This window comes from Dryobates pubescens, chromosome 25 (assembly GCF_014839835.1).
Source record: "Dryobates pubescens isolate bDryPub1 chromosome 25, bDryPub1.pri, whole genome shotgun sequence".
NCBI lineage: Eukaryota > Metazoa > Chordata > Aves > Piciformes > Picidae > Dryobates > Dryobates pubescens.
Window position 1 is genome coordinate 13,179,021 of NC_071636.1, and position 25,651 is coordinate 13,204,671.

General features: G+C 44.5%; 1 protein-coding gene across 1 annotated transcript in view; it reads right to left on the minus strand.

Annotated features, from left to right (window-relative positions):
* The window catches only part of LOC104309706 (uncharacterized), a 40,806-nt gene that overhangs the window by 9,206 nt on the left and 5,949 nt on the right, over nucleotides 1–25,651 (minus strand). Inside the window, exons 2-3 of the mRNA XM_054172846.1 lie at nucleotides 24,640–25,009; nucleotides 3,833–4,824 (exon numbers count right to left, since the gene is read on the minus strand). Coding sequence (XP_054028821.1) covers nucleotides 3,833–4,824; nucleotides 24,640–25,009 — 1,362 coding nt within the window. The remainder of the gene's footprint in view (nucleotides 1–3,832; nucleotides 4,825–24,639; nucleotides 25,010–25,651) is intronic.

Consider the following 25,651-nt stretch of genomic DNA (forward strand, 5'->3'; position numbering starts at 1 on the left):
CCTGAACTCCATGCTGCAGTTTGGTACATGAACCAAAGGGACAGTAAGGGGCACATGACAAGGATGTTTTCTGTGCAAGTGTGGTAGTATAAAGGGGAATGAGAGAAGGAAGAAGCCTGCTCTTCCCAAAGTTTAAATAAGGATTAAAAAGTGATAACAGCATAAAATGCCCCCAGTTTTCTTTTTTTCCTTCCCTTCTCATGCTTTGGGTATTGAGTGTCTGAATTTGACTCACTGTTAAAAAGCAACAATTTTGGTGGAAACTTGAGATTCCCTCTCCCCCCCGGCCTTGTATTCTGAGCTGCTGCCACACTGCCTAGAGTGATGTGCTCGTTTGCAGGACTGGGGTATCTTACTCTTTCTTTAGCTCATTCCCAGCTGGACTACATCTGTGGCACACTGCAGCATCCTGCCACCAAGGAGACCAGTGGTTTAGATCAGAGAGCTCATGGATATAAAACAGCCAAGGTGCTGGCTCCATAATTTTGTAATTTCCATCATTCGAAAGAAGTTGCAGCTATTTTATTTTGGTTTTAAAGGTACTTCAGACTTCTCAGGTAAACCAAAAAGACTTAAATATGTTGGGAATTTTGTGAAAATTGTCCTGTACTCCCCAGCAGGCAGCTCCAGCTCAGTCTAGCTGTCTTGGGTCTTTAAACTTAGCCCAGTGTGTAGAGGACCAGAATTGGAGGATGTGGCTACAAGAGGCCTAGCATGAAGATGGTCTGGATTTAGCCCAGAAGCAATGATTTTCTAGGAGGGCATTATATGACAAAGGAGAAGTTTCACAGGTGATGGGCAGGCTGCAGGCAGTGACTGGCAGGGCAGCTTGCATGGAGAGATAGGCATGTAGGGGGGTTGTAAAATGCAGTTGCAATCCATGCGTTGCAACCATTGAGCAAAAGTCTGACTGCATTGGACAGGATTAAACTTAAATAAGGAGGACATGTCTGTTGTTCTTGGGGCTTGGGAAAGAAGATAAAAAATACCCCATTACTAGAGCCAGGCCCCATGGCCAAAAGTAATTAGAATTATTGGCCAACTAACAACTGAAGCTTTCATTCCCTCCCCAAACAGCAAACAAAAGCAGCAGTGTGGCAGAGACTTGGAGTTTCCCCAGAGAGCTTTGCCCTGGCTGAATGCAATGAGCCCAAGCAGACACTGCTGATGACTTGGTGCATTGGAGTGGCAGTAGATTCCAAGCCCATACCAGGCCATTTCTATCCCTGGCAAGGCAGAGCCTGCTACTTTTAGCTGAGCAAGAGAAGCAGATAGAAATTGAAGGAAAAAAAACAACCACAAAAACAAAACAAAACAAAACAAACAACAAAAAAACCCACAGCTAAACCTGGTACTAGTGGAATGAGTAAAGGATGAGGAGAAAAGAAAGTGGAAGGCAAGCTCACAATGCTAAGAGTTTGATGGTTACCATTAGTGTCCTTCACAATGGCAGGCTCCAGCCAGGATGAGTATTGCCATGCCTCTGACAGCTGGTACCATTTCTAAGCATGCTGTGTTGTTAGAGTATCTTCCTCTCTGCCCTCACACCACCTCTTGCCAGCCTGCTATTTTCTGCAGTGAAGACAGCCTGTGGTTTATACACACTTAACACCTGATTTCAAGCCTCTGTTTAGGTCAAGAAGTGTAAAGTAGAACTTGGTGGACTCAAACTAAAACTTTAGATTTGCTTAATGGCCTCTGCAGCCTTATTCTAAGCTGCATTCCCATGGCTGGGAAGCGTAGGCAAGTTCCAACCAGCGTCAGTGCTTCTGGGGCCAGAGACCAATATCCTTGAAGCAGTTAGCCCAGTAAACATGGAAAATAAAAGACTCTTCCAGTGTGATATAAGCAAGGTACTTGGCACAGGTCACAGCATTGCTTCCACATGTGTCAGATCTCACTTAAATGCTTGAAGTCTGAGAAGACACAAAATATTGTAATCTAAGCCTCCCTGGAATAGCATGCAGGGAACATAGGCAGCTAGGCTGGCAAATGGCCTTTCAAGAGGCTGAAGGATGAGGGGTAGGCTCTCTTTATATATCATCAATAACTGACTGAGGCATAGCTTCCTTTAAAAAAAAAAAACAAAAGAGTCATAGAACAATGAAAAAGCATAAAGGGTCATGTTAAAAGTGAGTCTAGTCCTGGTCCTGTGCTGTAAGACCCCTGGTAGAATGTGTTCACAGTCACCAGAACATTTGTGTAGGGGAGGGGGAAAATGTGTTTGGATTTTTTTTTTCCTGTATGCCAGCAAGAGCAGAATATTACTTTATTTAGTAAACATCTGACAAGCAAAAAAAGCCAAACTGTGCATGTGAGCAGCACAGCCTGACTTTCTCAACAGGCCACACAGAGTAAACTTCAGCCAGCTGGTGTACTTTTTGGGTTGAGTATTACTCACGGATAGTAACAGTGAAATTAAATAGGGGTAATGGAGCAAGAACACTCGACTCAACACGTGCACCAGCCCAGACTGCTGCCATGGTGTAGGGAGCATGTTCCTGTCTCTTTTGAAGATTGGCAAGGCTATAAAAACAAAGTATTTGGTATCTGGAAGACATTTTCCACCAGACGTTTTCCTTTAGAGCCTGCAAAAATTTGTGGTCTAAATTAGCATTCTGCAAGGGCTTTAGAAAGGAAAAAGTTTAGTTAGATGTTACACATGCAAGTTTAACTCTTGAAACTAGGAAAAGCTCAGGCCTTGAAAGCAGGAATTTCCATATGCAGCAGATTATATTTAAGTTTTGCCACCTTGCCCCCCGTTCTCTCATAACCAGTATGCTGGCCTATATTTTGTATTTATTCAGCAACAGCTAGAAATGCAGCTCCCAAAAGGAAAAGGAAAACAAAGTTCCTCTATCAAACCAACCTCACTGACTAGGAGAGGCTGGGCAGTCAAGAGGTGTTTTGGGTTTGAGGAGGCACGATAGATAAAGCAGGAGATGGAGCAGGAGTGAAGCTAGACCAGTTGCAGGCAGCCACTGGGAAGGGAATGCTGTTCCTAACAGCCAGTCAGCAGAGTGGAGCCCTGCAAAGGACAGTATGTATTTCAGTGTACCTGCTGTTTTCACTGAATTCAAACCATTTGAGAAATACTGTTTGTTTTGACAAAAACCTGGGGAGCTTGAGCTCTGTTTTGGATGTGTTGGAAAGAAAAAAATAAATATATAAATGAATCACTGTTTCTACAGAAATGTTTTCACTAGGGAGTTAGACAGAAAAGTGCCAACATATACTGGAGGTAAAGAAGCTTTGTCCTGATAGATAGAGAGGGAAAAGAAATCTATAAAATAAAAGCAATAAACTGGAGAGAGATGCTTTTGTCACTGTCTGAGTTGAGCTGTTTAAACTAGTCAGCAGCAGGACCTGGAAAACAGCAACTCAGCCTGACCATCAGTCAACTCACTTGGTCACATCATTTTGGATGACATTTCAGGACAATCACAGGTACTGCAGCATGGCTCTCAGCTCTTCCCTAGCAGTCAAAGGGATGTGCAGATGGATGCTTAATGCATGAAGTGCAGCAGAATTAAAATGTCTGCAGTCTCTTGGATAAAACATAATGCCTTTGTTAGTATTTCCTTTTCTGCAGAGCATTAGTGATGGTTAGAGTCAAACTGTGTCACTGCTGAGTAAAGATGCAGTGGCTGTCAGCTCAGTCTGCTTGGGAGACTGGGGGAAGAATGATCTTTCTGCTCTGAGTTTGTCTGCTTTGGCCACTTAGTATCCCAAAACCAGAGTTCAGAGGCACAGCTATCATTGAAACAAAATAATGCCTGAGAAAATTCTCACCCTTCAGATATTTCTCAGGCTCAGATATGCATCACCTTACCTGCAAGCTATGCAGAGGGCAGAGAGCAAAACAAAGCCAAAGAAGATGATCCCTGTTATAATTGCCAGCATCATCAGGTTTGCCTTTCTCTCCTGCCTCAGAGCATCTACAGTGCCAGGTTCAGTGATGTTCTTGTATTCAAAGAGCATTGCAAAGCCTCGGCCCCGGTCTGTGGTGGTGATCAGTTCCATGATAACTTCAACCATTTCCAGAGATGAACCAAAGACCATGGTCTTGTTTAAAGGTGAATTTGGTCCACAGAAGCGAGAGGAAAATGTGATGAGATCAGAAACATATAGTACATCATGGGGACAGATGTCCACTGCTGGCTGTGGGCTGGAGATTTCCATGGGCACTACTGTTGTCGGAAGAGTCCAGCTCTCTACTGTAACTTCACCTCTCTCACTAGCAGCTAGGTGGGCAAGCAAGACTTTCCCTTTCAAATCTTCCTTTGTTTCCAGGCCGCTGGTATTTTGCATCCGCATTGTAGCACTACCAGCCACAGGGAATGGCAGTTCCTCTGGTTGAGTCTTGGTAATTGCTTTGGGTTCCTTCACCTGTTTTGACTGATTTTCTTCAGATGCTTGTTTGGCTTCGTCTTTTTTTGAGGCAGTTCCTGGGAATTCAACCAGGTGACTAGCAAGGTCCTTTGACTGATCTCCTGTGCTGCTCACATTCTGAGCCACCTTCGACACCCAGGTCTGGAGAGAAGGTTTGGTAGCATGGAGAGTGAAGTCCAGGTTTTCCCCAGGTGAAGGCATGTCCTTATTTCCTGTCTTAGTAGGGGTTGAAAAGCCATCCCAGGGGGCTGGAGTTTCACCAGAGCTCTCAAAAATGTCAAAGTCAAAAATTTCCAAGATAAGGTGGGTTCTCATGGGAATGAAAAATTGCCAGACGCAGTGTGTCCCTGGGTAGTAGTTGTTGGGAAACCCTGGTGATAAAATCAGGCCTCTTTCTGTTGATTCCACCACTGCACCACAGGAATAATACACCTGGGAAAGAAAGCAAATAAGCTTACACCTTGCCAGAGGTGCCATACAGGATGAAGTCTGTTTGACCTGTTGAAGGTCCTACTCTCTTCTTTCCCTCAGGGACTGGTATAAAACAGCCTCAAGAAAGGGAAATTTGTTAAGCAAATTTTCTACTTTCCCATTTGGATCATTAGTCTAATATGTCTGATATGGAAAGCCACTCTTGGAGTGTATGGAAGGGTACACTGAATGGTCAAGCTCCACAGAAATACAGCCTGGATGAGTAATTAAACACAATTCTCACTCTCTAGCACAGATCACAGTAATATCCATTTCTGAGCTTGGGTACCACATAACTTTTTGACAGCCCAAATGTGTTGTGTTAAACAGCTGATGGTGTGACAAAAGTCTTAGGAAGCTAAAGAAAAACTGTGTTACCACAGCATCTTGATCTCTGTGTTATTTTCTTGACAAAACCCCCATTTTTTTTTATATAAAGTAAAAAAAAAAATAAAAATCCAACCCTTGCATTGATGATTATCCATGATTCATCCACCCAACTCATCTTATGTTTCAAAGGCATTCAGCATTCTTGACTTCAGTAGGCAGTAAAATCTAGGTGGTTTTGATTGTGTAAGTTGTCTCTTCGAATGCAAAGCCTCTCAAAATAGTGCTAGCAGATACCATCTCTCACTAGTAAACTAGCAACCAACATGCATTTTACATAACACAGCCCCATGAGGAATCTGCTATTTCTTCTTTCTCCATAAACAGCCTTCAGACTCCAAAGAGGAAGGAAGTCCATAAATGGTGGCACTAACAACCACGCTGCTGCTTCTCCGAAGGTACAGAAGGCTGCTTCCATGCATCATATTTACAACTACCTCTCCTAAAGGCACTCTCTGAGCCTTTTTCCAAGAATATTCCGTACATTTGGAGAGCTCAGAGATGTGTCTGTGCCTGGGGCAATTTGTTTTTTTAAAAGGGGGAAAAAACAATTTTGTTGTAACCTGAGAAGTACTTGGGTTACAAGCCCTGCCTAGGAGCATGGGTTTACAGGCATTAATTGGAAGAGAAAGGGAATGCTTTGAGTTTGGTGGGAGTTTTTATTGGAAATTATTAGTTGTCTTGGTCTGTTATCTATTTAAACACCAAGAAAGCTTGGCAGTAGAACAAACAAAGCTTATGAAGTCCATATAAAGCCACAGAGATCAAAATAGTCCAGATTTTAGGGTTTTTTCTTAGTCCCTTCTCTTGGCTCATATTGAAATGGAAAGGGGGGCGGGGGGAGAAGAAATGCCAAATGTTAAAAGCCCTTAAATACAAGCAAAACAAAGCCAGACCTGTTCTTCAAGGCATGAAGACTGCTTCCAGCAGGTGCTGAGTGATTTCTGGGTAGATGGCAGGATGGCAATAGAAAAGGACCGAAAGAGCAACATAGGTGGAAATTGTATTCTGAACTTGAAATCCAATCCTTGACTTTTAAGTGTCATTTAAATCAAAGCTTATCATAGAATCATAGAATCAATAAGGTTGGAAGAGACCTCAAAGCTCATCAAGTCCAACCTGTCACCCAAGACCTCATGACTACTAGACCATGGCTCCAAGTGCCACATCTAATCCCCTCTTGAACACCTCCAGGGATGGGGACTCCACCAGCTCCCTGGGCAGCACATTCCAGTGGCAAATTACTCTCTCTTATGTTAATAATAGTGGAATGAACTACAGGCTCCTCACTTAAGGCACCTGGGCTGAACAGTGGCTTGAAATCTCAAGTGGAAAAGGAACCACAATCATGTGTCAAAGATGTATCATTCTGACAAATGCCTTAGGAGTCCCACAGCATGTAATACCAAAAGAAATAAAGATTAAATTACTGATCTTTTTTCTGTGGGAGGCAAAATTTGGGGGTTTAGTCTGAATTAGCTAATTCGTGGTAAAAATGCAGAAGGGGAAAGAGCATAATGTCATGTCCGGTGAAGAAGTGACAGATCCTACCGTTTACATCTATTTGATAATCCATAGCTGAATTACAGGTATATTTATTGTCACTTGGATTTTACTGAAAGCTAGCTGGTTTGCAGTGAATATGCTTGCCTGCCCTCAGAAAGATTGCTCCTGCTGTTGGAAGAAAGAGAGAGGACTTTTCTGTGTCCTTTCTCACATTCCATTCCTCTGCTCCAGAATATCAGTATAGATTTGCCTTGGTCCCACACTGGTCTTTAGAGGTCACTTTTAAATGAGGTGTTTGCATAGGAAGACACAGCAAATGATGCCTGGCTTTTTAATTGAAATATGCACCCAGATTTGGAGCCAGAATGCGGACCAGAGCTGCTGAAGGATGGTACTCCTGGATGTGGGAGGATTACAGATTGGCCCAAACCTCCTTAAATTAGCAATGATTGAGGGCTGAGATTTTATTCTGGGGGATATGTGAACTGATCTAGTTGTCTTTTTTCAGACACTGAGAAGGCGCTTGGAGGCGTTCACAGCCCCACCTCTACTACAAGAAGCCTTTGTTAACACCCAAAAGCAGCATCCATCAGCTCACTGGATCTTGTGGGACTGATCACCGAAGTGCTGAATGGGTGAGTGCATGCCCCCATATATCCCCCACTCTCAGGAGGGGCTCCCTTTCCTGCCTTCTTTTCAACTTGAATCTGTCATCATTTCAAGAGAAATATCTTTTAGAGTCTGAACATCCAAAACGTCTGATTCAAACACAAATGCCTCTTGTTCTCCTGCAAGATGTAGTTCTGGCCAGCTGCAATACCTAGCTGAATCCCAACAGGTACCCAGTGTGTATGACCCAGCAATGAGCATTTGCAGCCCAGAAGGCCAAAAGCATCCTAAGCTGCATCAAAAGCAGCATGGACAGCAGGCTGAGAGAGGTGTTCCTGCCACTTTACTCTGCTGTGGTGAGATCTCACCTGGAGCACTGAATCCAGCTCTGGAGACCTCAACACAGGACAGACACGGAGCTGATGGAGAGGGTCCAGAGGAGGGACACAAAAATGATCAGTGTCTGGAACACCTCTGCTACAAGGACAGGCTGTGGGAGCTGGGGTTGTTCAGCCTGGAGAAGGCTCCAGGGAGGCTTACTAGCAGTCTTCCAGTACCTGAAGGGGACTACAAGAAAGCGGCAGAGGGACTATTTGCAAAGGCCTGCAGTGATAGGACAACGGGGCAATGGTTTGAAATTAAAGAAGATTTAGACTGGATGTAAGGAACAAGTTCTGCACCATGAGGGTGGTGCAGCAGTGGCATAGGTTGCCCACAGAGGTAGTTGAGGCCCCATCCCTGGAGATACTCAAGGTGAGGCTTGGCAAGGCTCTGAGCAACCTGATCTAGTGGATGTCCCTGCTGACTGCAGGAGTGTTGAACCAGTATCACAGTATCGCCAAGGTTGGAAGAGACCTCGAGGATCATCGAGTCCAACCTGTCACCACAGACCTCATGACTAGACCATGGCACTAAGTGCCACGTCCAATCTCCTCTTGAAGACCTCGAGGCATGGTGACTCCACCACCTCCCCGGGCAGCCCATTCCAATGGTGAATGACTCTCTCAGTGAAGAACTTTCTCCTCACCTCGAGCCTAAACTTCTCCTGGCACAGCTTGAGACTGTGTCCCCTTGTTCTGGTGCTGGCTGCCTGGGAGAAGAGACCAACCCCTTCCTGGCTACAACCACCTTTCAGGTAGTTGTGGAGGGCAATGAAGTCACCCCTGAGCCTCCTCTTCTCCAGGCTAAACAATCCCAGCTCCCTCAGCCTCTCCTCATAGGGCTGTGCTCAAGGCCTCTCCCCAGCCTTGTTGCCCTTCTCTGGACACGTTCAAGTGTCTCGATGTCCTTCCTAAACTGAGGGGCCCAGAACTGGACACAGTACTCAAGGTGCAGCCTAACCAATGCAGAGTACAGGGGCACAATGACCTCCCTGCTCCTGCTGACCACACTATTCTTGATGCAGGCCAGGATGCCATTGGCCTTCTTGGCCACCTGGGCACACTGCTGGCTCATGTTTAGGCAGCTGTCAATCAGCACATCCAGGTCCCTCTCCGTTTGGCAGCTCTCCAGGCACTCTGACCCCAGCCTGTAGCTCTGCATGGGGTTGCCGTGGCCAAAGTGCAGCACCTGGCACTTGGACTTGTTGAATGCCATCCCGTTGGACTCTGCCCATCTGTCCAGTCAGTCGAGGTCCCTCTGCAGAGCCTTTCTACCCTCTAACTGACCAACATCTGCTCCCAACTTGGTGTCATCTGCAAATTTGCTGATGACTGACTCAATCCCCTCATCTAGATCATCAATAAAGATGTTAAAGAGGATGGAGCCCAGATGCAATGATGACCTTTGGAGGTCCCCTCCAACCCAAACCATTTCATGATTCCATGGTCCCCAAACCTGGGCCAGTGGGGATTTGTACAACATGTGCATTATAGAAATATGGCTGAAAGGTCATTTCCCCCTGTGAAAGGGGCAACTGTTCATTTATTATGGCTTGGGAGATCAAAAAGATCCAAGAGCTGCTCTGAAACCAGGGAAAGAAAAACCACAAGGAACAGGAAATGCAAGACAGATTTGGGAGGGGGGATTTCTGATTAATTTATAATCCACAATTGAATGACTGACAAAACTGTCCAGTCCATTTGAATCATCCATTATGAAGGCTGAGCTTTATCAATTAGACACAGATGTTCCCTTCTGCAACAAGTTAGAGACTCGTGGGCTTTTGACAGAGGCACGCATAACTTTGTCACATTTCTTAACCTTTGCACGGGATAAGTTGTTGGGTTTTTAAAAACTACACTTGATCTACGCCCACACCAAATAGGTCAGTTATGAGCAGGCAGAACCAGACTAACAGTCCTGTTCATCTTCTTTTCAGTACTCTCCACACTGGCTAGGAGTCCCAAATGTTTAAAACAGCTGTATTGAACTGAACCTTCAGCCTGCTGTGGTCAGGCATGCCTGACCTGCCCCGTGAATTAGGAATGCTGCAGGGAAGTAGTAACTGAAGTCTCAGCTATTGCTTCTTGGCCACAAAACACAATAGTTGGGTATTTCAGAACATGTCAGGATGTTTCATTCCCCCTTTTCACACTACACAGCTCACTTAGAAGCTTAAATCCAGGCCCATTACTAAAACATGCCCCACTGTCACGCACTTACCTCCTGCTGACATTTGGACTCTCTAGAAGCGAGTAGTGAATATTGGCTTAATATCTGCTTTGAGCTACTTAATTAAGATACACATATGTAAGGAGTTACAAGGTCTCTGTACCAGGAAACACAGGGCTAAGTAGTACAAAGAAGACCTTGTGCTAATCCCTTGTAGTTATTTCTGGCAGTGGTGTCCTCATGGTATGATGAATGCTGATGCCCTCTGAAGTGTAGGTTTGAAGCAGTCCCATGTGTGATGCAGTTGTAAAGAGCCTGAGAAGTTTTCTTAAACACTAAGTTGTGCTGGGTTGGTACAGATGTGGCCACAATGGACTGCAAGTTATTGTTCAGAAGTCTCACCACAGACACCAGCATCTGCTTCCTGAGGAGCACCATTTCTCACTGAAAGAGCAAAGCCACTACATGATTTCTTTAAGCTGCACACTGCACACCAAAGAACTCTTGAGAAGCAAGTGGCACTGATAAAAAGACCCACACAAGAAAAGGAGGAAATAATATGTGAGTTTATTATAAGGTCCAACCAAGTGTATGCACAGGAAAGAGGAGGTGTCATCATCCAAGTAACATAACCCTCTGCTCTCCACTCACACAACACCTTCATGTGAAGCCCTGGAGCCTCTACAATATTCCAGTAGGAACATTGTCAGGGAATTTAACACATTCTAAGGGAATCCCACTCTTGAGGAGAATAATTTAATTAGCATCCTTTCTTTAATCATAATTACTGCCAAAAAAGGTACCTGACTAGAGATACGTCAGAGGCACGTAAAGAAGCAAGCTCTTTGTTTTGCAGCCACTTACATCAAAGTCAGGAGACCCTCCTGGCTGCTTCCCCAGAAGGAAGCCAAGCTCAAAACGTGCTGGAGGGACTTTCAAAAAGCCATGAATGGCAAACTGCAGCAGCCTCTAGCTGGTCCATGAGTACTCTTTAGAGATGGGTACCGTCCTTTGAACCACTAGAAGCAGATAAGGCTCGGTTTCTCAAGCTTCTCTGTCCTGCCTCCAAGATAGAAATGCTTCTGGCATGAGGTGATGCTGGGAGCCCAGAGGGAATGTGGGGAGCATGCTGTGATATGTGGCTGGTAAATGGAGGTGACATGGCCATGTGGTTTAGCTTGTAAAGACACAAGCTCTGCTGAAGAGAAGTGGGAACAAAGTGATGCAAAGTCCTGCCTCAGCTCTTTTGTGCTCATAGTTTTCGCTGAAGCTGAAAAAGGTGAAGTGATGATAAATTATCTCCATTCATGTAATGCTGGGCACAAGGAGCTGCTGTTTGCACCATCCTGGAGCATGCTGTTTTGCTTGCATCCCAAAGACTGTTTATTTTTAGAGTGTAGTTATTTCAAAGAAAAGGCAGGAAGACATCCTGTCTTGATGTTTGTCATTCCTCTGTGAGCACAATCTCAGACTTTCTGGCTTAGGACCTGTCCAATGGAACTTGTTTTCTTTTATAGTACACTCACCCAAGAAAACAGCAAATTCTCTTGATGCATTCCAAGGATTATACTGAAAACCTCAGCAAAGGAAACTGGAGACACACAGCTGAGGCACTAGTTTTTAAGACATTCTCAGGGGCCAAGCCACACACTTCATAGAGATTCTCAGTTGCAGGCATGCAAGGAAATAATGTGCAAAGGTCATAACTCACTTTGCCCTCATTAATGCTTTATGCTCATCTCCCTGTCTGTGCATTTCTCACATGTATTTCCAGTTTCAGGCAGACTTAAAAAATGTCACTTTCACTTGCTTTCAGAAATGACAGCAAAGGAATAATCCACCCTATTTCAAACTGTCTGAGCATTTAAGATGTGCTGCATTTATTAGTCTTTTCAGGAACAGGCATACATGATCTCCTTACCCATGTTAAAGGGCTCTGCTTGAAGACTGTACTAGAAAGATTTAATACTAGTGACTGAAGGTAAGGGTAGAAGCTATTTGTTCAGATCTTAGGCCCTTAAAATAAATCACTCTGAAGTCAAAATACTTGGTTATGATTCTGTGCTTTTGACCAAAAAAGATTTTTTAACGTTTGGTCTCTTCCTGTAAAACAGCTCCACTGCATAAATCATTCTGCATAGAGCTTTTGGGGTTTTTTCAGAGTTGGAAAGGGAGACCCTCTCCCCACAAGGAATTTTTGCTTCACTTAAAACCCAAATTCCACTGCAGATGCCTGGGCCCAGAACAGGACTGCAGGCAGTAAATGGCACTTCTATAGTAGCCTTATCTTGTCAGCTTGCAGCTGGTTCAACAGCAGCCACAGAGGTATGCAGTTAGTTTCTGGACAGAGATGGATGCAGTCTTAGAATCCAAGATTGTTCAGTCTAGGTGACTAAATTTAGCCATCTGAGCTCACTGTAAGTATCAGTGGGGTGAAAATCCAGCAAGCTCTATTTAGGATCACTCACCCCTCCAAAATTAAAAACATCTTATGTGCACACATGCACGCACATGTGTGTTTCTTTCAAAGAGTTGGCAACACTTTGAGACTACCTCACCAGCTCCATCACATTTTATTCTGCCCCAGGGACCTCTTTAAAACTCTGGCTTCACCAGCATCTTTGCAATTGCTCAACACATGCAGGGTGAGGTATGGTATCTTGGTTACTTCCCTCTTCTCCTCTCCAAACATGGGAGGGCCATTCAGAGTTAAAGATCTCTCAGGCTCACAAAGGCATTTGAACAGGTCCAGCCTCCTGTGATGACATATGAAGTTGCCCAAACTATCAGCCAGAGAAGAAAGAAAGTGCTAAACTTAGGGTTTTCAAAAGAAAAGAAGAAAGGAAAAAAGGGAAAGTGGTCATTCCACAATCCTAGCTGAGGGGGAAACCCAAAATATAGACAAGCCTTTACTCGCTGATGTGGCTGGAACTAGTTGAAAAGCTACCAGAAATACAACTCTTGTGGTTCCCAGCAAAAGCCTCAAGTTTTCCTCTCACTGCATTTCCAAGTTAGGGAAGTCTGAGCTTTCTGGATACTCGTGAAATGTAGGATCTGAGAAAAGACTATCCCAAGAGTAAGACATAAAACTCCAGTCTATTAGTTTAAGAAGTGACCACATTTACTTCACTATCTGGCTGATGTAGAGATCAAAGCTCATAGGAATTTTTCCTAGTGGAGGACAAAGTTAATTGGAAACTTCATAAAATAAGCATTCTCCTTAATTTTGCATTTCCAACTCATCTTTGCAAGGTTTATTTGCTTTCGTTAGCATGAACCAGATACAGCAGCAGCAGATCTAACCTATTCTTCTACCTGGCGGTACAAGAATTCCTGGAAGTGCTTCTGGAATTGCCATTCCTCTCTCTGCCAAATTGCCATTGCTGTCTAAAGCATGAGGCAACAGCAAGAGGAGACTCTCATCTTATATTAGGGCAATTCTTCAGGTACCTCTGGATGCATTAAGGTAGCAGACCTGGCAGAAGTAGATCAGGACATGAGATTGACAGTGTATAACAAAAATTGCCAACACTTTGCTTAGTTACTAGAAGACATTTTCCCTTGCCTTCTTTTTCCAGTGTTTAACTGTCTTTAGTTTTCATATCGAGCTCCAAAAGAGTTCTCATCAATTATAAAATTGGTAAGGGGTCTCCTTTGCTCTCCCAATAGCCCTGCTCCAGCACAAACTGACATACCTGCCCACACATGTCGTGTTCTTTCCCTGCTCTCTAAGAAAGTCACATAAACAAGCACTGAAGAGAGAGTTGTGTTGTGGGACTCTGAAACTGGGCTGAGCACACATTTGCTTTTAACACCTTCATGGTATCAGAGCTGCTGCACTCATGCCTTTTAAAGAAGGGTCTGATATTTCTTGGTTTAAGCAAAACCAAAACTGCATTTTTTTACCAGATGCTCTGCTATTTCAGTGGTGGGCAGCAGCAGTGCCACCACATGAAAGTGATTATGGATGTGCTATTTCCACTCTGCAAATCCCATTCTCAGGCAAGAACGCAGCTTGTCTTATATTCCTTTTTGGCACACATCAGACAGCTTCGCAGGGCTCTGTTTTCACATGTATTACAAAGTTTCCTATCTTTATGGGGTTTAATGGTTTGCAGGACACTTGAAGAGAACTAATGGATGGGTAGGAAGGGCAGGGGACTGTGGAAGCCTGTTGCTGCAAAAGGCAAAGTAAATAAAAAGGTTAGAAGAGTAGAGGGGGGAAACGAGAATGGAGTGTAGCAGTTAGAGCAAAGAATGCAAAGTCTGGATGAGACTTCAGGGCTTGGAGACCCCAAAATTCCTCAGACTGCAGGTTTGCTGTTTTCTCTTATTTGTGACTTTGCTGCAGCTGAGCCCTGAACTCAAGCATCACAAGAAGATTGCTTGGAGGGCACTCCTTTATTTCACCAGAGAACAGCCAACCTTCTCACTTCTCAGGGGGAGAAAAAAAAAATAATCAGGGAGAATGATAATGTTTGTATACACTTGGTCAAAGGCAGGCAGGGTGGAAAGAGGCTGACAGAGGCAAGGACATCCTCACCTGCCCTAGGTCTCCCGGCCAGCTCCTAGCACCGTCCTGGAGATGCAGCGTTTGCTGCGGCAGCTTGGCAAACCGTTAGGCAGCCCATTGCCACAACAAACCTCTGCGAATCAAAGCAGCTGCAGAAGAAGTGGCAGGAGAAGGTCAGCGATCTCATTAGAGCCAGGAGGCCCGGGCCCCCCAGCCACAGCGAGGTCCCAGCTTCACAGCTGCAGTGTATTTTGATACCTGGCCTCAAGCAGATTGCATAACTGCACCATGAGGTCATCATCCCTCCTCCTTGATCCTCTCTGAGAACAGGAGGTGGAGAAAAGGAAAAAAATCACAAAAACCCAAACACAGGCACTCTGACAACCACCAGGCACAGCAACACCCTCCAGTTTCTGTGGAGAACAACAGGGCTCCTCATTTAACTCCAGAGATGTAAAGCCTTTTTCTCTTTACAAAAAAATGCTTGTTTCCAGAGACACAAGCAGGGGCTATTCTCCTAACCCATGGAACAGCACAGCTTTCCATAGTGTGATCAGCAGGATGTGCATGCTGGGCATACATTGTAACTTGACATTTTGTGCTTGCCTTAAGAGCAACCAGAGGAAAGGCAGCCTGAGGCTCTACTGCTTTGGGGAGATTCAGGTGAGAAATGTAACTAATTTAGCCTCATTAGGCCACACATGCCAATCTCCACTGTAGTTATAAGCAATGGTCTGCAGTAGCTGCATGTATTTTGAGTAGGTAGGTTCCTACATGAGGCCATGAATGAAGCTCACCCAGCTCTGGGTGTGAGGTTTTGCTGGCTAATCTGTCTTGCCTCCTTCTACCTACAAAAGCCAAAATTGTAACCTGCAGAGAGAAATTCAGAGCAGGAATTAGAGGTGGTCTTTACAGCCCTTTAAAGAATATCTCCCCATCCTAGCTGAGGTGGGACTTTAGGAGGCTGACTGGCTAACTCAGCTGTCTAACAAGTCCTAGGTGAAATCTCAGGATATTGAGAAGAAGACAAAAACATTCTTGCTCCTTTTCTCCATGTCAGAAATAGGCAGAAGACTTCCTCCTCCCCTTTCAGTTCTCTAATTGAAGGCTGAGTTGAGTCACCTACAAGACATCTTGCAAGCTACAGGTATGTAAGTCTGGCTAAGCAGAGGTCTCTATCCTTATCCAGTTCTTTCTTTTATTTAGCTTTTTAAGGCTATAAATTGTTCTGATTGACAGTTTTTTCCCTGGGCTTGGCAGCAGCCTGGCAGTTTATGGGGACACTTGCTACCTGAGAGTTTCCCAGGTTGAAGTTACCACCATAGGAGTAACCCTGGCATTCACTGATTACTTAGTCATTGTTGTAGACCAAGGTGTAGACGCGCTCATGAAGAGGCTAAAATATTGCTAGCAGTGTGAAATACAGATGGAAGCACTCTGGAAGAGACCTAGGCCAAGGTAGAGGACATTTCACAACAGCATATTAGGCATAGGAACTAGACTATCTTTAAGGTCCCTTTCAATCCAAATCATTCTATCATTCCACAGCATCAGTTTTTTTCTTTCATTTTATTAGATCCAGGATCTTTTAGATCTCTGCTCCAGGAGCTTTTACTAGAAACTAAATACCAGTTCTTATTCTGAACTTTTTACCCTTTACAGCCCCACTTTTCAATATTAATTTCATTCTTCTCATCTCAGTATGAAAGAGACAAAAGGCAGATTGTTTTTCTATTAAAATATTTGGGGGGGGGGGGGGGGGGGGGGGGGGGGAAACAATTTCAAATATGCAAATCCAGTGCTTGGAAAGACCCACTTGACTAGGCAGTGTTCCTTTGGGGACTATAACTACTCATAAAACCAGAACTATTTTAAGCCAAAACCTGTCATTAGCTTCTTCTACATTTATTTTTCTATGTTCATGCAACAAATGCAAATGAGATAAGTCATTAGGAGAGAAGTCTGAAAGGTTTCCCCTTTCATCCCAACATTGGCCTTAATGGCTAAGGAAGAACACAACCTATCTGAGGTAACATCCACCAGGGAGTACTACAATTCACATCAACAACCAGCTTTTTTCTTGTAGAATCTTCAGAATAATCCTTATGGGGAAAGGATGGAAAAAATGCTAACTCTTGTGACTGGACACAAATAAGAATCCTCCAACAAAGATGCAAGATGCCATAGCAAATAAAGTCCTGCATCTATACAAAGCTGCTATCTCTGTTCTAGTTGTGGGTGGGTAAGTTTTTTGTGGTGGTGGTGGTGGGTTTTTCTTCTCCAGGAAATACCCTCATTCAAAGACAGGAAAAAAAAACGTGAAGTTCTTAGGAAGAGAAACAAAGACATCATTTAGGGTGTCTCCTCAGGCAAATAATTGTGACTGTGATGGGGCCATGGTAAAGAAAAGTAAGGCAGTGTAATGAAGAGCTCAGGATGCCATGGCCATTTGCTTCAGGGTTTTAATAGCTCAGCGTAGGGCTTTTTTTCTACTAGAGCAAGTTCTCATTAACAAAGTGTACACAACACACCATAGAAAAAATTAACAGTGAACGATAGGATCAATGGGAACTCACAGGGGTGAAGAGGGAGTTTCCAGAAGATCAACCTGGTTTTCATTTTCTGTGAATTGTACAGGGCAAAGCAGCTCAAATTAAAGAGTAGAAAGCATGGTGGGATTGTTTGAACTGCTTGGTAGCCAGATGAAATATCTAATAAAACAAAAGCCGTAGCACTGCAGTAAAAGTTTACATGTGGAGTCCAGTCTAAAAGTCCATTGAGCAAGCTATGTGTGTTCATAGGAATCTGTCAAAATGCTGTTCCCAAATTAATGTTACATACACAACCTCCCAAATACATGGGGGAGTTTTAAATAATCAAAGCCACATGCAGCTCAGGTGCTCAAAAAATTCTTTGCTTTGTTTTGAAAGCACCAGAAAGAGCAGAAAGAGGAATGCCCGTTTCCCAGAAAATAAATATGGATCTTTAAAAGCAAACAAACCACACACAGATATACATGCAAAGTGGCCTTGCAAAAATTAGTTGTTTGTGCTTGGATTCCCAGCTGCACAGTCCTATTGTTTCATCCAGTCACTTCAGATGTTGCACATATTGGAAGTCTGTTGTACAAACACATGGAGAAGGAAATATTCCACATGTGAAAGCCAAAACCTGGAAATATTTCCACTAGCAGGCTACAGACCTGTTGCTGCAACTGCTTTGGGAACCAGGGTCATTGCTTCACCAAATGTCACATAGCAAGGGAGAGGGCTTATGCAAAAACCATGGATAGTGATCCTTAAAAGGCAGGCAAACAAAACCTCGCTCCCTTACATACAATTTTTTTTAACTAGGCTTCCAAATGAGCCATAGCTACAGCTGCGGCTGGCCAGTCAGAGGTCTGTTGTGGTCTGAACACACATCCTTAGTCTTGGATGGTATACAAACAGCAGCACTTTTCCCCACCTCATTGTTCCAGGATTAGTCTCCTCTTGTGCACTCTGCAAAGGGAAATTTCCAAGACTCCGCCTTTGCCAGGATCTCAGAGGGCAGGATGCTTGTAAATTTTGCTTTACTGCCTACACATAAGGAGAGACCATGAGGGCACAGCAGGGAGAGTATGGGAGAAAGCAGAAAAAGGTATTGCAGCCAGAGGAAAAACCAAGCACTGGGTTTGTTGTTACAGTCCCAACCAGTGAGCAGTTGATTTTTCCAAGTAAATCTGCTTTGCAGACATCCTTTCTTCTTCTCCATTCAAGTTTCAAGCAGGAAACCTGGAATACGTTACTGTTGATTTTAGAGGCAAATCAAAGTGTTCAGCCTGCTAAGCTTGCATTTAAAGTTAGTCTTGATGAGCAAGTCCTTGGCCCTTGTATTCAAATAGTGAGGTCTTGGATTCACCTGAACTGCTCACCCATGCAGATCCAGAATAGAGGCAGGGAAAGAAGGGGATGTGCAGCCTGGGCTTCAAGCCTCAGTTCTAATAATAAAGATGGAAACTACAGAAAAGCCGGTGGGGGGAACCACAACAAATTCACCCAATAAAACTTTAAACAATCATTGAAAACAGTGGAATATTTACTAACCAAGACTAGGAGAGGGCTGGATTTAGGTAGAACAAGTGGGTTAGATCTTCCATTGCTAATCCCAAATTAAGTATGGTACAGAGCAGGCACACCCTTCTTGGAAGGGCTCAGCAACCAACATTCTGAGATTTAAATCAGGCTGAACTTTCAGAGACATTTCATCCCAGATCTCCTCTATTCAGGACTCTCTCCTTATTGGCATCCTTGACACCTGACCCTTGATACAGTCCTGCTACCCCTTAACAGAATAACGAAACACAAACACTATGGAAACAGCTCAGTGAAGTTCCAGAAGTCCATTCTTCAGAGCTGACAGTAGTTCTGAATAGAGGCTTGTACCAGCCTATTTTGTTTAGCTGGTTTGATGTTGCAACCTGGCTGCTAATATAAAGAAATGAGAAGAATAAAATACTGGATGAAAATGAGATAGTGCAGCAGGTTATGGCTTGCATGTAGCAAATTTGCTTTTGTTTTGCCACTTTGAACACCACCCACCCCTGCTTTATATTGAAGCCTAATGGTGCTGCCTGTACTCCCCCAGGACCAAGGATTTCACATAAGTTAATAGTTTCTGTAATTAGATATTTGTGAAACTCTGAAATCCTCTGATGAAAGGTGCTGTAAAAGTATTCCCAACTCTTCTACCATAAAAGGACTCCACCCAAACCCAAATACAGATGTTGTCCTCAATATACATCATCACTAACCCAAGCCAGGAGTACTTATGGCCTGATTTAAATCTTCCCGAAGTTCCAGATGACATCTATGGGCTCCAGCAGGGCCTCAGTAATTCTAGAAAGGAAATATAGGCAAATTAGCCTTTTTGCCTCTCAAAATTGGAACCTCTTTTTCATTGGCAGCAATGGGAGTAAGGATATTCAAAAATGAACCATAAGGCCATTTGCTGATGAAAGCTTGCAAGAGGAATGATAATGTTCTTATACTGAGAGAACTAAGGCTGCCAGGGAGGGTTTTTTCCCCTATGGCTGCACGTACTAATGCAAAATCCTATAGTGTCCTGTCCCTGCTCCACTCTCCTCTTGCCACAGATTTGCCCAAGTAGAAGAGGATTCTTTTTTCTCTTGAGTACTTCCCATACTCAAACAAGTGCCTAAACACCGAGTCGAATATTTATTATTCATAGACCTGAGATATCAATGCACAGCCTGACCTTGTAATAAGAACATTGTGTAATGGGAAGAGCTGCTCTGCCAGACCTGATCTAGTTACACTACTGCTGGGTAGCCACTCTGGTATCAAACATGCCACAAGTTCTTCTTTTAAAGAAGAAAGGAAGACAGGAAGAGTTGAACGTTTTACCACCGTACCTGGTCTGTTCTGCAAAGAAGCAGATGGGGAGAACAGTAATTATCTGCTGGTTACCACAGGAAAGTTTCTTTGCTGGATCTTTTTAAGCAAGTGCAACAGGATTGTTTGCTTCAACTTACTTAAAGAAACCAAAAATTCTTCAGTGTTTTCATCCCAAGAATGGCTGGCATCTCCAGAAGTACTGCACTCTTACAGCTCCTTCTCTTACTTTGGCTGCTGTTTCCATTTCTGGACTTGGCAAATGGAAGAATTATGGTTCAGCTCCACAAAGAGAGTCTCATGTGCTGTGCAGGAGTTGAGGCCAGCCTCGTCCATCTCCTCAGCTTTCAGCTTCTTCAGTGCTTCAGTAATTAGAATTATCAGGACTAAAACACTGTGGACATTATCGCAGCTTAGCGTGAAGCTAACAAGAGAGCGCCAGATTTACAACATTCTGGCCAGACAGAGAATTAAAAAGAAGTTACAAATCATTGCCCAGTTCCAGGGATACGTACTCGAGGATCTTATTTAGCCAGAGACTCCACATGAACTTTAGCCTCTAGAAGAAATCCGCCTGCATTCTTCTAATTGAAGTACTAGTCAGACCAGTGGTGGGATGCAAGCTAACATGCATGAAAAAATAAAGGTTCAATGACCCAAATTAATTATGTTTTAAGGGCATTGCTCTGGACTCAGTAAGAAATACTTTAAACAGGATAAAGAACCAAATAGGATCATTCATTGAACTGACCTGGAAGTGAGACAGATATTTGGTAAATAAGAACCTCAGTGCAAGTCAGTTTTATGTACCAGTTGTAGTGGACTAAAAGACAAAACAAACCAACAAAAAACAACCACCACCCCCCAAGAAACAAACCAGCAAGCAAAGCCAACAAAATAATTAAGCTGTGATATTTCTTAGACTCAAGCAATATTTCAGACTTCTGGGTACGAAAATGAACAGTGCAGCAGGATGAAGCATTCCTCATGCTTTCCTTGAGCACAGGCAGTGTAGCATAGTTTAATCCCAGGCATTAAAAAAAAAAAAAAGGGACAGATTATAGCAATCCAGAAACTGCATATTTATTAAAACAGGACAACCTGCAGGCCTTTTGTATGTATGTGAAAAAATAAATGTAACTCATTTAAAGCAAAACCAGCTTCTGCAGATCAGAACCAACTACTGCAGCATGGCTGGATTTTATTTTTTTTTTTTTTTAAAGCTCTCCTGCTTCAGAATAGATTAAAATAGATGTTCCCCAAACTGGCTGAACATCCAAACTCACTGCACAGTAAATATCTGCCAAGGTACCTTGTAAACGCGATAGGATGCAGCTATGGCAGTTAATGAAGATATAAAGAAAATAAGAAAGAGCTATCATTTCTCTACTCCTAAGGCACAAAGCACCTTCACAAACAGTGAAGAGATTAATAGATTTTAAGCTCATTGCCAACAAAACTTCCAAATTCTTTGAAGGTGCCTTATTTGCCTTGACTGGCTTTGTTTCTTGAGGCAGAAAGACTGCCTGGGGTGCATATGCAGTGCTGTACAGCAACCTGTAAAGCAAAGGCTACCTGGACCTAAAAATCCCATTAAAGTGTTAGTAAAATAATCCCCACAGCTGGCAGCAGCTGGGGCTGGAACCAGACATGCATTACATCTGGTTAAAAAGGGGCTGCTGCTAGCAGACATTGAGCCTTTTGAGGGACATACTTTTCCAATCCAGCAATTGTCTGGAAAGACTTGATAGAAGTTATGTATTTTTGCCTCCCCTTTTCTCAAGCCAGAGGCTGCCCACTAACAGACCTATTGTCTGTCAATTTCAAACATTTGAGAATTTCCATATGCTCCCCCCTCCCCAATCAGAAGTGCATATTTTGCTGCTCCAGTTGCATAATTTACTGATTCAGCTGCATGCTTGATTGATCTGGCAGGAGACTAGTACAGTAGTCGAGATTCTGGATACATTGCCAATTGTGCAGCATGCTTTGTTGATCAGGGCCGCAGAATTTAATAGCTGAAATTTCATACACTTTACTAATCAGGCCACATTCTTTGCTAATTGAGGTGCATATTTGAGTAGTGATTTTTGTGTGTGCCTTTTGTTTTTGTTTTTGGTTTTTTTGTAATCCTTCACTGATCTTGGGAAGGATCCTGCTCCCTCTGAAACCAGCAAGAATTTTGCCATAGTCCTCACTGGGAGCAGGACTAAGACTTTCACTAGCAGGTCTAGGATGGCTAACATTCTTCTCTGAAGAGGAGCACAAAAGATTTTATGTTTTTCCTTAAGACAGCATGTGAACAGAGGAATACCAGATGAAGAACGGCACTGGCATAGAGACCTCCTCCACAAGGAGTTGATTAAACAGATAACATTTTATGGACATAGAGAGACACAATTTTGACTATGCTAGTCTTTCATCAGGCTTACATTCTTCCTTCAGGATAAACAAGCCACTTATCTGCACATCTTGTTTCATCTGATACAGACACACAGGAGGAAACATCATACACCTTATCTTCAAATTTTCTTTCATTTGATCTAACTCCTATTTTTATACTGCCGTAGTATTCAGTGAAGAATTCCAGAGAGAGCTCTACTTTGCCACAAAATTTGTTTCAAACGTCCACACTACCTCGCAGCATCCCAAAGTCCTCAACTTTGAGTGGCAGAGACCACCTTCCTGGATGAAAAGAGCAATTTGGTTTCCTATACCGCATGCAGGCTTTGCCATTGCCAAGGGAGTTTCTGTTATGGTTTTGTATTGTTAACTCTAATCCAGAAGACAATTAATTTCTCATAAATCTTTGAATATCATTTTTCAGCTGCTAAATTGAACTACATTTGAACCACCAACTTAGAGTGGGATGTGTATTTTTTTTTTTTTTACTAGCAGAGCAATACTATCAGAATGTAGCCAAAAAAGATAAAAATAATGAAGCCTACGCAGCATAGTGCAGTCCTTGATGAGCAAAGAGCAAGTGCAACTTACTCAGGAAAAAAAAACCCCAACAACAACAAACCAACCAAATAAAAACAGTGTGTTTGCACACACAGAATTTCACTGTCATATTTAGGAAGAGAAGCAACAGAAAAGTCCTAAATTTCATTCTGTAAAATAAATTGTCCAATAGGTTAAGAGACTGTAGACAGTACGTGAGCCGAAGAGTAACTAACACAAGAAGTCATGCTGGGGAAAGTATGCAGGAGGCTGTTGCTTCTTCATCAAGGAGTACTGTTCTACAGCACTGTTGGTCAATGCTTAGTTCAGATGCTGCCTGATAGGAAATGAAGCAGTCCTGATTTCAGGGTTAAAGAACAACATAACCTGGCTAGGAAACGTAAGGGGGAAAAAAACAACCAACCAAACAAAAAAAAAAAACAATCAAGCAAAAAAATATGCAGCTTGCTGATGTATTTAGTATCCCACCATTGCCACTCACGCTTGCAGACACACCACACAGCTAATCTTTGGTCTATCTCATGACCATACAGGCAAAATCAGAACAAAACTAGCACAAGAAGGATAGGGCAATAAGCAAGTTATGTAGTTTAATAAGAAGTATGCAGCTGGATGAGGGAGAGTGAGCTTGCAGGTTGTGTGATGCAATTCTCAGTTAAAAGAGAAATGACAAAACCCCACAACTGTACAATCAATAGATTTAAGTGTGCAGCTTTATGAAGTTAATACCTAGTCCTTCAGTGCCAGAAATGTAGCTTAATTAGGTTCTCGCTGTAGCTATCTTTGCTAGGATACCAAAGTGAGATAAAACATCTTCGTTTCAACCACAAAGTCATTGCTGTGTTCCTGAGTGCTGTGACAGGGAGTTGGTGTATTAGGCAGAACTACAATGCTGTTTTCACCTGGGAGAAGCATCCCACCTTTTTATATATATATTAAAAAAAAAAACCAAGAGACATAAATGTGTGGAATATTATTTTCATACACTGTAGTGGTTCATGATTTATAGACCTGAAAACTTCAGAAACGTCAAATTTTGCTCCAATCATCGTCCAGAAGAATAGTCCCACTCACCTGAGAGGGACCAGGACGGCTTACCCTGCCCAAAGCTCAGACCAACTGTTTGCTCTGTAACTGCTCCTAATTGTGGGCTACTCTGTGTCTCCTCGTTGCCTTCCCACCACTGTTCTGGTTTCCCTCTTGCCCACTCAGTGGCTCCCAGCCTGTGCTGAGATCCCTGAGAGCTGTAGCTCTGATTTTCGATGTTTACTTGCTCTCCGTACTACAGACGAGGTGCACAAGAACGTGGGGAGAGTTATGCTGGTGATTTGTTTTGGATTCCCCATGCCAGCCTAGCCCTCGCTGGGGATACCTTGGTAGGGATGCAAATGCTCTGATTTCTGCTGGAAATGCTATTCTATCGGCTTCCAAGGGGCTTACATCAGATTTTTTGGTCTGGCTATACAGAAGCGGAGAGGGTGATCGAGACAAACGCCTGCAGCGCCGTGTGTCCTGGTGCCTTTCGGGCTACGAGGCGAGTCACCCGCCAGCGCTAAAGAGACGCACCCAAACCCCCTCGCCGGGGGCAGGGGCCGAGAGGACCCCCTTGTCCCAGGCAAAGAGCAGCGCAGCCCGCCCTGGCCCCGGCAGCCCCACCGCATCCTTCCTTCCTCCAGGGAGTACCACTGGTACCCCTCGTCCCGGCGCTCCCGGGAGCACCACTGCATCCGTCTTCCTGGGACTCCCGATACCTCCCGTCCCCATGCACGCCGAGCCCCGGGGCACCCCATCTCCGTCGTGTCCGCCGCTGTCCGCACCGCGTTGTGGGCCCGCCGGTGCCGGTGGGGTTACCTTGCCTCCCGCCTCGCCGAGGCAGAGCGCCGCGGCCGCCGCCAGGACGAGCCCCGCGCCGGGGAAGCTCCGGACCATGGCGCGGGGCGCTGCGCCGTGCCGAGCCGAGCCGTGCTGCGCCGAACGGAGCAGAGATTCGCGCTGCCGTGTCGTGCCGTGCCGAGCCGTGCCCCGAGCGGGCGCCGCTGACAGCGACCCCCCAAGCCCGGCCTCCCCGCCCCTCGCCCCCTCCCCCAGCCCCTCCCGGTCCCTGCCCTCCCCCGGGGGGTCACCTGCGGCGCGGCACTTGGCGGGCTGCGGAAGGGGTCGGGTGGCCGCGGAGCTAACCAGGGCTAGAGGGCAGCGGAGAAGCCTGGCCCGAGTTCCCCCGCTGCAAGCAGAGTCAGAGCAGGGTGCCCAGGGCTGTGCTCTCTGCGGGCTTGAGAACCGCCGAGGATGGAAGAAGCCTCAGCCCCGTGAGCGGACTCCTGCGCGGAGAGCTGTGAGGTGGGGAGATGGAGGGGCTGCTGCCCTGGCACTATAGCGAGGGCAGCTGCCCTGGGCAGCCCACCTGGCCAGTGCTTCGATCTCCAGCCAGATCCTGGAGCTCAGTCAGGGGAGTGCATTATCAGAGGAATGGGAAATAGAAGGACTCAGGTCTTTCCAAGAAGTAAAAGTCATCCCAGCTTCATCTAAGTGTAAAGGAGAGGGAAGGAATATTCCTGGGCATCCTGGGGAGCCCAAGCGAAGGAGCCGCACAAAAACTAGTGGTCAGGATACTGCAGCTGCTTAACCTTTCTGGAGATCATGGAAGGACAGAGGACACCCTTTGCTTCTGAGGCAGTTTTCTGGTTTTCCAAATAAGACCCTCTCCTGTACCCCACAGGCTGCACTGAGTGTTAGGCAGCCCCACAGTCCCCAACAACCACTGCAGCTGGCAGCGTACATATATTGCTGCAGTTAGTTCCTCTATTCTATAGGAAGAGTTGCAAAAATCTATTTTAAACTGAAAGTATTTGACAAAACACTGTGC